Source organism: Lontra canadensis, unplaced genomic scaffold (assembly GCF_010015895.1).
Source record: "Lontra canadensis isolate GAN:19392208 unplaced genomic scaffold, GSC_riverotter_1.0 scaffold103, whole genome shotgun sequence".
Taxonomy (NCBI): Eukaryota; Metazoa; Chordata; class Mammalia; order Carnivora; family Mustelidae; genus Lontra; species Lontra canadensis.
The window spans coordinates 5,164,245-5,175,527 of NW_022631097.1; the positions used below are offsets into that span (position 1 = coordinate 5,164,245).

The window sequence follows — 11,283 nt, forward strand, 5'->3', positions numbered from 1 at the left end:
CCCAAACAGTCATAAGTATTTGTGCGAAAGCCATCAAAAATTCTTAAGGCCGAGTTTCCACAGATAAGAACTGTGCTGTTCATCCCTTGGTCTGGCAAAGAAGCGGGAGGGAAATGGGTAGGCCAAGGTATTTGGGTTTCTCCTCTTATTTCATGCAGGTACTTTTAACCGGTCATTCCCAGTGGTGATAAGAAGCAATTGTGATGCATTCTCTTTTTGTTTAAGAGTCTAAAATTCTTGAATTAATTTCTTAAGAATGATAAGGGGAGCAAAGTATCTGTGAAGATATTGTAACAAGCCTTCGTAGAAACCCAGCACAGGGACCAAGGCCAGATTGTCATCATTCAGGAGAGAAATCTGGAATGACTACAATCAGGAAATGTATTCCACTATGCAAGTGTCAAAAGACGTCACCATCATAAGAAGTGTCCCCTTACAGCTATCTGAGGGCACCAAGCAAACATCAAACATGGTGGGTACAAAGGGAGAGGAGAGAAAGCTACTTTAATCGATCTCTTCATACAAAGTTAACGGTAAAAAGGCTCTGAAAACTAATCTGACAAAGATGTAAATAATGAAAACACAGATGTAGAAGAAATCTCGATACCTAATATAGTCTTTTTATCTCGGTAACTGTGTAAGCAAAGGGTTATTTGAACATTCGTTTAAATGCAAATACTTCAAAACTACTTCTGAAATTAAGGATGAAACACTTTAAACCCAGTAAGTCATCACTCTCATAGATGTTAAACACTTTGTATTTAAATAGGCAGATAATTTGTGGAAAACATATCTAAAGGAAGCCCTTAATGTCCTATATGTCATTGTTGTTATTAGGTGAAATAATAAAAATCTTTTTCCTCTTGCCATTGTTGACAACGCTATAGTAAAATTTCTTCCAGTCGGTGCTAATGTAAAAGCATCCAACTGCCTTTAGTACTGATGTCAGAGTAGTTCAAGGAACATTGTCTGTGTAATGTAGTTATTAAAGTCAGGCTGTCTTTGTGCAGAGCTATTAAACTCACTGATAAATTCATGGTCAACAATTGATTTGACTTTTTCCCCCTCTAATTTGTCCAGCTCTCTGACTAAAGAGACCTAATGAACTAGCATCTCAGAATCATACACACACAGCAAAGGTGTCATCAGCTCATATTTAATCCTTCCCATTACAAAAAAAATCAGTAAATATGGCTGAATTAGGAAATGTATTAATAATAATTGGAATATAAGTCTATTAAAATGCTGGGGTGGGGGGAAACAATCTCCAGGAACATGAATGGGAGAAAGTAGCCCTTGGCACAAAAAAAGCAACTGTGAACCCTTGTCTGTGGGTGGAAAAGGTTAGGATGCAGGCTTCCTGCATGGATCCTGATTTCCCAGCTAGCTACCAAGGCCATTTAATCAATTGCCTGCATCCTTCATTTGCCTGGTGTGGGTGGAATTCTTAAAGACAGAGAGTTTCTTAAAAAGTGGAAAACATATGGAAAAAAGAATGAAAAGAGAAAATATTTTACATCTTGTATAACTGGTTAATTGACAGGCGGGGGAAATGAAAGTGAGCTTTGCTGACATTTCCCTTTACTTGCAAAAAGAAGACACAGCATAGTGGTAAAATGGCAGGAACAAGCCCCCAAAACTGTGAAAGCAAAAACAGTTTGTCCCAGTGTTAACAAAATAGATTTACCGATAGATTGCCTTTACTGTTAGAATATTCTCATCTGTACTTCAGGTACTCCTAACTTTTCTGTACAATTGAACAAATGAACAAATAAAACTCTGTCACGGATTCACACAGAGGAGAAGATAACCCTCACAAGAAAATGCACAAGAAGAAAATAAACATCCTTTGTTTTACGGCCAGAAATAAAATTTATATTCTGTACATTCACTGGGGGAAGATGAATGCATTTGGAGTCTAAATAGTACTATCAGCATGAAATCAAATTTAAATCCCTTTCTCAAGACAGAAATAATCTGTAGAATATTTCCAAGTGTACAGTACATGCCTTTGTCTGTTAGTTTGTGCACAGTTGAGTGCATAAGCACGTGTGAGTATGAGTGGCTTTATGAATTCCTGGTGGTGGGTTCAGAGTGCCTAAGGCTATGCCTGATTATAGGACCTCATCTATATAGGAAATTAAATATTAAATCAGTACTTTAACATTAAGGATCTGACACAATGCAATAAAAGCCAGTAATCTGACTACTAAAGAAATTCAACAAATCTCTACCACCTCTTCTAATTGAATCATTGCAAATTTAAAATGGGGAATGATTTGCTTTATGCTACTGGCTCAAATTTGTTTCCCTTTGGGGTCTGTTTATTTTGTTCCCTTTGTACTATTAAAATAGGTTTCCATATACTTAACTTGCCTCTTTCCTTCCTTTAAGAAATAGAAAACAAGCTTAGAAAGCACATAAAATCAGCTCATTACTTAGGCAATCTCTCTGGAAAATGGGAGTTATATAGAAATGTTTGTGCCATTCGTATACATGTAGTTTTGCTTGAAAATGTCTAATCTTCCTCATATCATGAATCAACTCCTAGTAGAAGCTGCAGTCTTTTGATTAAACACACTGAATGCATTTCAAAGAGGATATTATATAATCATTAGATGCTAATAGCATTCTAGGAACTGCTTCAGTTAATCACTCAAACTATCCAGGCATATGGTAACCCGTTCTGAAATAAATGTCTCATCTAAAATAATAGAAAATATACATATAAGGAAAGCACTTTTCCAAAAACAAATCTTGACATAGAGTGTTTATGATACATAGGCTTGCCAGCATACTATTCTGAACATACCTGTCTCAATCATGAATCTATAAAGCAAAAGTCAAATAACATGAAAAACTGTATTTTTCTACTGGGTTTTTAAAATACGTTCCTCATTTGGGACTCCCCATGTTGTAGAATGGTCGAATCCAAAATTTTTATAACCAAGGTAAAAATCTCTGAAAACCAGGATTGGGAGTGAGAAGCAAATAGTCTCTTACCCAAGACAAGACAGAACCTATTCCTCTGGGACATCAACACAATAGACTGTTTTTTGTTTGTTTTTTCCTGCATTGAGAGCCAGAGAACCCATATAAAACAAAAACAGAATTGCTTTAGGCTACAGTACATAAAAGAACATCAATGGTTCGGGGACAGTTATCATAACTTGTTATAAAACCAGATTTTAAATTCGAGGTTACTGGCAGATTATAAAATGTTAACAGCTGGATAAACTGTAAAATATGCATTATGTACACATGAAAAGGTTACAGTTTATAAACACTAAAATACTGTGTCTATTGGCATTTTAGTGAAATCTTTCCCTGATCCTCATTTCTTCACCGGGTGGGAAAGAAAAAGAAAAAGAAAAAACTGGCTCTGCTGAGCTGCTTCTTTCTCCCCAAACACATGATCTAAACCAACCAAACCGAAATGCTCCTTTATTGTCCTGGTGGTAGATTCTGACCTATATGCATACCCAGCAACCAAAAGTAGGCAAGTTTGGGGCCAATCAATGGTCGCCTCTGCTCATCAGGTAAATAAATACCTGGCTCTTTCAGCTTTGCAGGTGTTTTCCACACAGTGATACAGCAAAGGGTCTTTTTCTTTTCTTTCTCTCTCTCTTTCTGTCTCTCTTTTTTCCCCCTGGAAAGAAAAAGGAAAAGAAGAAAGGAAGGATGGAAAGTGTCATGGAAGAGGAGGGGCTCCTCTGGTGTTGGCAGTGGTTTCTCTAGGCCCTCTCTGGACCCTGGCACAGCCAAGTGTCATGGCATGATGCTTACTTAGGTTGTTTTCTGCAAAGGCAAGTAAAGGTGACTTCCAAGTGTTCAGCGCATCAAAGGAAAAAAAAACAAAAAACAAGTGATTTTTTTTTTTAAGGTAAAAAATTAAAAGTGCTTGAAAATAATTCTCAGGGAACTTATCTGGAGAGGAGAATCCCATGTGTAGCTCCCCCTCTCTGGTGTATCCTGCCCCTGCTAGTGGCCCAGACACCTCCTCGGTCTAGGCTCTGGAGCAGGAATGGTCCTAAAAGCCTTTCTTTAGGAGAAACAAAACTTATTTGAGTGGTTTCCAGGGAAAGTTGTATTCCTTGACATGGGGTCCATCACCTCAGCTTCGGAGACCTCACAACTTTTTGGCACTGTCATGGCACGCCGCTGCCCGGAGGGTGGTCCCGGCCAAACCCCGGTTGCTGACCCTGCGGACCAGCACTTTGGAAACTGGGATTTTTGTTCTGGGCATCTCACTCCTGACTGGTTGCTGGTGCACTACGGGATGGCTGGATGGAAGGTTCGCGAGGTGCTTGATGCTGATAGGGATTTTTGAGTCCTTCAGCAAACTGCCTGGTGTTCGCAGTGGACAGGTGATGGTGACTGGAGACACGGGCTTTAACCGAGACAAGCAGGACGTCTCCTCGCTGGCGGGAACGGCAGCCGGGCTTCCATCCGGATCCGCGTAGAGATCGTAGAGCGCGTCCCCGCTGTAGCTATCCCGGGGGATGCCCGCCTTTTTGCCGCCGCCGGTGCCGTCTTCCTCCGGCCCCGGAGTGGTGGAGTCCCAGTAGCCCTCGTCACTATTGGGGATGCCTTCCTGCTGTTCCTTCTCGGGCGGTTTAGGCTCCTCCTTGGGATGGAGCTCGATGGGAATCCGGTTGAGCCTCCTGTGCTTGCCCAAGGACACGTCCTTGACCCCTTCCGCACACCTGGCGTCTTTGGACGTCTCGGCCACCACCTTGGTTTCCAGGGCTGCTGCCGCCTTGGCCGCTCCCTCTTGGGGCCCTGGTCCTTGGTCCTCAGTCTGGGAGAGCATGTCCCAGAACTCCTGGAGATAGGTGTCGTCCAGCTCCTCCGGGCTCGCCATCTCCTCCCCTCCTCCTTGGTAGGCCACCACGCCGGGGTTCTTTTTAGAGAGAACTGGCTTGCCTGGCCCGGGGGCATGCTTGTCACAGCTGGGACCTGCCTCGTCCTCTTGGTCTGCAATAATATCTCCACAGCCTGTAAGAGAGTCAAAGCTTTTCAGTGAAGTCACGTCAGAAAACATCAAACAAATACGATCGGCCGATGGGTCTGAGGGTGGATCAACAGCGGAAGGGTCAGGGACGGCCGCCGCGCGGCCGCTGCCGCATTCCGAGTCGACAAGGGGGACGGTGTCTACCGGAACGTCACCTGTCCTGGAGGCATCCTCGGCCGTCTGCACCTCCCCAGCGCCCAGCTCGGGGGCTGCCCGGGGCTTCTCGGCGCGCCGATGCCCCGCGGCGTCCTCTCCCCGGGCGCTGTCGGCCTTAGGGACCCCGGGGCTGTGGGCCTCTCGGCGGTCCGGCACGTGGGCGCGATCGGCGGAGGCCGGCTCCGGCTCTCCCCCTCCGAGCTCACCTGCTGGGTCTCGCGGCGCGTCCCTGCTGGGCTTCTCCGGCTCGCCGGCGGGTCCGGGCGTCTCCTCCTTGACGCACTCCAGGCTGGCGGTGAGCGAGCCCGGCAGGATGAGGCCGCCCGGGGCCCCCGCGCGCTCGCCCTTCGCCTCCGCCTTGGCCCGCTTGTCCTTCTTGTGCCAGCGCATGCTGCTGAAGAGCCCCTTCAGCCCTCTCTTTTGTTTGCCGCCAGCCTTGCTCGCGTCCGCCGGCTCGCCCTTGCCGTTCTCCGCTCGCCCGTTCTTCTTCAGCAGGGAGAAGAAGCTGTGCGACTTCGCCACCGAGCTGTTGGCCAGGGAGCCCACGCCGGGCCCGGCCGCCCTGGGGGGACCCGGGTTGGGCCGCCCGCCGCCGCGGCCACCCCCGCCGCCGCCCCCGCTGTCGCCCCCGCCGCGCGGCTCCTCCTTCTTGCTGCTCTCCAGCACCACCACCTCGGCTAAGCCGTCGTGGGTCCGGCTCCTCACCATGCCCGTCGGACCCGAGCCTTTCCCATCCCCTTTGTTTTTGACCCCAAAAATGCTGGGCATGGTGCCACCCGATTTCCTCTTCTTGAATAATTTGAAAGCAGCTTTATTAATCTTCCCCGACGGCTGCTCGGCGGCCGGCGTTTCGGCAGCACAATCACAATGCAAGTCCATGTCTGCCGCGAGGGTCCCGGCCCCGGCCTCCTCCTTCCTCCTGCAGACCCCCGCGGACGCGCGATCGCCGCCGCCGCCGCCGCCGCCGCCGCCGCGCTCGCTGACAGCCTCGCCGCCGCCGCCGCCGCTGCTCCTGCTCGTCTCCATGGAAACCGAGCGGGATAAGCAGCTTTCGTCAGCCGTGGGCTCGCGCCAGGCTACTGTCATCCGTATTCTAAATCAACCTGAGCCGCTCTCGCTGCCGCCGCCGCCGCTGCTGCAGCAAAAGAAACACACATGAAAGACCATCTCCCCTCCCGCCAAGCGCTTGTATAATACCCTAACCCACTTCGGATCCGACTTGGCTTTGTGCTGCATAGTTTTTTGTGTGTGTGTGGCGAGAGCAGGCAGCAGAGCCTCGAGTCGATTGCAGAAATTAGCTTCGTCTTTATGGAATTCAGATTCCATCCAATCTTAGCCACCTTCTGATTCCTCCTCTAGATAGGCTCTTTCCAGAAGCCCAGTCGTGGTTCACAGGATACCCCCAAAATGGACAAAGAAAGTCCACCCAACACAAAATGGTTATTCCTCTGAGCGCCTATCCTGGACTTCATGAGTCTTTATGTCTTTCCCGAGCCTTTCATGTCTGTCCTTATCATTTGGGCACTAAGCCCGGCAGGCATGGAGCTAGTCTGTTTACATCTGTGTCTTGTCCACTACTGAGCATAATCTCCAGGTCGATGTTGGATCCTTACTAATGCGGTTCTGATTCTTGCTGCAAAAACACCAGCCATCAGTCGAATATCAATTAGCAACTCTCTGCAAGGAAAGTGCAGCAGTTCTGTAAGGTGGAAGTTGACTGGTCCTTGGGGACAACCGTGGTTTTTATCCCAGACTCCAGCTCCTGGGGCTCAGGTCACAGAAGCCACTCCCTAGCCTGCATTTGTCACAGTGGATGAGTGGAGGACGGAGGACACAGTTTGAAAATCTCAGGTCCACTCCACAGGTGGTCCTTGGAGTCCAGGGTCTGCCTTCTTTCCCATTAGGCAAAACATGGGGTTTACTCTTGCACCCATTTTGCCATCCCCTCTCCCCTTCACTATCCCCCAGGACTTCCTGCAGCCCCCTTCTGCTAGGGGACTTGGAAAAGCCTGGCAGGGTCCCTGAAAGCGCAGCAGTCTCTGCAACTTCTCTGACCTACATAATCTGGGGAAAACAGAAACTTTGTCCCAGGGAACAGCCATCTGGGGATCTTTTCTGTAATCTGATTTTGGAAGCTGACTGCTAATATTGTTACCTTGACACCTAATTTCCTCATCCATTATAATTATTCCATTATGATATATCCATTATTATTATCATTGCTAATAAACCGAAGGCTTATTAGCAATAAAAGAAGAAATTTGGAGAAGCATGTACATATATACATTATATATGTATATATAATGTATATATGTTTAATATGTAATATGTGATAATGATGTAATATTAATATATCATTTATTTTATTGATAAGTATTATTTAGCAATATGTGATATTTACATATATGTGAATATCTGTCTTTTCCCTAATCATCTCGAGCTTCATTTTTTATGAGCTACTTGAATTATACCCAGAAACTCCATTCTCTCTTGGTTAAAGTCAGAGTTTTACTAATAACATATTGATCATTGCATGTCCTATAGCATGGAAAACAGTTGGTTTGAATTTAGGCCTGTGGGTTGCCCTTTTCTGTTGATTTTTATTGAGAACGTTGTTTTATAAAATTTAAAAAATAAGGAGTTTGGATTCAGGAGAGGTTTTCATTCTCAGCATTATTTTTTAAAAGATGTATTTATTTACTTATTTATTTGAGAGAGAGAGAGAGCACGAGTGGGGAGAGGGGCAGAAAGAGAGGGAGAGACTCTTGAGCAGACGCCCTACTGAGCTTAGAGTCCAACTTGGGGCTCCATCCCACGACCCTGAGACCATGATCCAGAGACCATGACCTGAGCTGAAACCAAGAGTTGGACGCTCAACTGACTGAGCCACCCAGGTGCCCCCATTCTCAGCATTTGAATCGGACTAGGTCTCTGCCACTGTCAGCACAACATGTCTCCAGGACAGGGTGTAAAACTGAGACCAGAGAGGCTTTGGCTAGTTCTAACTGACCACTTGCCATGATGAATTAGGGTCCTCATTGCCACGGAGAAGGAAGACGTATGAAGAACTTCAAAGAGAAATGCATTTGTTATTTCTTCACAAGCTTTTGAAAGCAGTCGAAAATATTTTTCAGTTCTTTTACACACACATACAATTGCTCTGATTGGTGGGGTGCTACTTAACTGTGTCAATCCGAAGGAGTTAATGACCGGGATCAGGAATAAATGAAGTCGTCCAAAAAAAAAAAATCCCTTCTCCATCCCTGAGCCTGAAATTGGGAGGGGGTGGACTGCTTATCCATGGCAGAGCTCTAACCTACCAGGAGAGGCCACTGTGAGTGAGTTTCATTTACATGAGAATCCTTGCCCTCCACACCCACCCCACTTCCAGGAAACAAGTGGTAAGGACTTTGGGATGAGTATCATTCCTTCAAGACACAGACCTCAAACAAAGAGAAAGGGAAAAGCAGTCTTCAGTCTGGGGATGGATGCAGTGTTGGTGAGTCCTTGGCCTTGAGGCAGAAGAAAGCAAGGTCACTCAGTATCATCCTCATCCGAAGGCCAAGGCCAGGGAGAGCATTAGAAGCCATGGTGTGAATGGGGACCTTCAAATATTCTCTGAGCTAAGATCCTTGTTTTGTTTTACCAGAAAAAGGAGAGCGCGACCAGCCTTCAGGGATCTTATAGAAAAATCAAGACATGTTGGGCGGGGGGGGGGGGGGGGGGGGGGGCGGGCGTGGAGAGCACCTCCTTCCCAGGGCCCGGGAGCCAGCGAGGGATATGGATGGTTAGAGCTCCAGCCCAGCTGCTGGGTGGCAGGCTGAAGTCAAAGGCCATTGTTAGGAACCATCATAAGTGTTTACTCAAACCTTAAATCGTTTTTCACAGTCAAGAGTCAGCAAAATCTGTACTTGCACAAAATAGTGACTTTTGAGACAGATCATGACAGTGAAGATAATTTTACCAGGGAGGATAATTTTATCCTTGTTTGGGGCTATAGTTTCCTTTTCTGTTTTTTCTCCCCTACTCCACCATGGCCCCCATCTGCCCCCCAAACCAGCCATTTGAGAAAGCAAACAGAAAATTAGAGTAGAAAGGAGCTGAGGAGAAACGTTTCAGAAAAACGCTGTTTCAGAGTAATAGGATGGTTTGCAAATGTGAACAGCAAGCGGATTTTGCTGGAGACATGTGCATGCTTTTCTTTTTTGGCACAAGGGAGTGTTTATTATTCAGTCAGGGCCTTTCTCTCAGGGTAGCGAGCATCTTTGGAGGAGGATAATCAAAACAAGAAAAAAAGATAAGAGAAACACAGGAGGAATCATTTGCGAGCTTACCTCCATCATCAGCATCATTGTCGTCAATTCCCTTTCCAGGGTGACTTCCAACCAGCCTAGCTCCAGTCGGTACCCTAAGCTTATTGGGTGGTGTTTTTTATCTGAGGGGATTCTTCCAGAACATTCTGCAGAAAAGGCTGGGGGAGGAGCTACCCTTGAAGCCAGGGTGCAGCTGCTACTGTGGACACCCCCACCCCTCTGTCACAGCACTCCCATTAAGGAGGCTGCTGGCTTTACCTTACATTTGCCTACGGTCATTAAAGGGATGATGTTTAGTCAATGACATTCAGAAATGGCATTTGAGCTAGGAGCCACACTGCCCATTTCCAGAGCCCTTAGGCTGCTCTGGACCCCAGCCCAACTGGCCATGTTGCCTTCCCGCTCTTGTCCTTCTCCACCGCCACCCCACCCCACCATGATTATCCTCTAGGGCGAGCGGAGTGAAGACCCTCGAATGTCTTTGTTATGAGGACCATCAGGAGGAGCTCCAGCTTTGCCAGCCTTGATCCTCATCTTGCAATTAATTCTGTCCATGTGACCAAGGTCTATCCTTGCCCTCCAAGGGTCTCACACACACTGAGAGCACAAGGTGAAGTGCACAGTTGCCAGGATAGAATTGTGTGAATGCCCCTGGTCAGGGAGCCCAGGGGTCCATGCTACTGGCATTTTTCTGTACCCTCCTTTCTGCGATGATGACTCTAGGCGAGAACTTGACAGACGAGGACTCGAGAGGTCTGAGCACAGTCAGCTGAGGCGAGACTGAAGTTCTTATGTCCTCATTTGCGTATTTGGATTCCTGATCTGTCCTAAACATCGGCTTTCAATGGGGGATAATAGCTGTTCTGGGTATACACTTACACAGAGGAGAAATTCTTTTCTAATTAGTAACATGTAATGTAAAAAGCACCCCCCCATTCGTAATTTTCCACATCAACCCCAGAGCACAGCTGAGGCGGCTGAGGGGAAAGAACTCCTCTCAAGAGGGGACAGAATCCCACGTGGGCTCTGGAATGGCCAGGAAGCTCAGGGGGTGACGTGTTCTGGATTCCACAGGTCACCACTCCTAAGATGTTACCCTGGTCCAGCCCCCGCCAGTGTGTACCCAGATTGTAGAGCAAGAAGGTATGAAGAAAAGACCAAACTAAAGCAAATGAGCCCTTGTCTATAATGTTGAGGGGTCTCAGGCGGCACAGGTCTTGCAGAAGCAGACAATGCTAACATCGGTGTAGCTCCGGGGCCTTTCTCCTGGTTTTTGTTCTTGCTGGCCATCACTGACAACCCCGGGCTTCTAGGAACATCATTCCCAGCTGCTTCCATCTTCACATGATGTTCTCCTTCAAGGGTCTGTCTGTGTCTCCCTGCCTTTTACGAGAGCACCAGTCACATGGCACCAAGGGCCCACCCCACTCCAGCATCACCTCATTTTCATTTATATCTTTGTCACAATGGCAAAGATCCTATTTCCAAAAAAGGTAATGTTTGCAGGTATCAAGGGGTTAGGAGGTCAATGTATCCTTGAGGGCCACAATTCAACCCACAGCAAGCACCACCACCAGCAGAGGTGACGGCATCCCCTCACCTTTACCCTTCAGCACAGCCACCAGTGCCCTTGGCACAGACTGTGATGTGCTTAGACTCGCTTCCATGGATTCAATCTGGACGGGGGCTGCTCCAGCAAGTGTGGACCCCCTGCAGACTGCAAGGTCATGGATGGCACTCCTGAGGTTGCCAACGGTGAGGGGACAGCACCATTGGCAGCCAGAGTGCCCAGGAAAGAAA

At 47.2% G+C, this 11,283-nt stretch overlaps 1 protein-coding gene across 2 annotated transcripts; it reads right to left on the minus strand.

Annotated features, from left to right (window-relative positions):
• Positions 1-590: 590 nt before the first annotated feature.
• Positions 591-6,196, minus strand: AMER2 (APC membrane recruitment protein 2). Of its 2 annotated transcripts, XM_032838215.1 has the most exons (2): positions 5,377-6,196; positions 591-4,998 (listed from the first exon to the last, which is right to left on the minus strand). In XM_032838215.1, the coding sequence occupies exons 1-2, from the start codon at positions 6,194-6,196 to the stop codon at positions 4,130-4,132; spliced, it is 1,689 nt and encodes a 562-aa protein (XP_032694106.1). In that variant the 3' UTR covers positions 591-4,129. The 2 variants fall into 2 exon arrangements, with proteins under 2 accessions (XP_032694106.1, XP_032694105.1); XM_032838214.1 differs by having other exon boundaries at positions 591-6,196.
• Between the last annotated feature and the right edge of the window lie 5,087 nt (positions 6,197-11,283).

What these genes read in the sequence shown, in the direction of transcription:
- AMER2 (XM_032838214.1), bottom strand. Translation starts at nt 6,196, where the DNA reads ATGGAGACGAGCAGGAGCAGCGGCGGCGGCGGCGGCGAGGCTGTCAGC.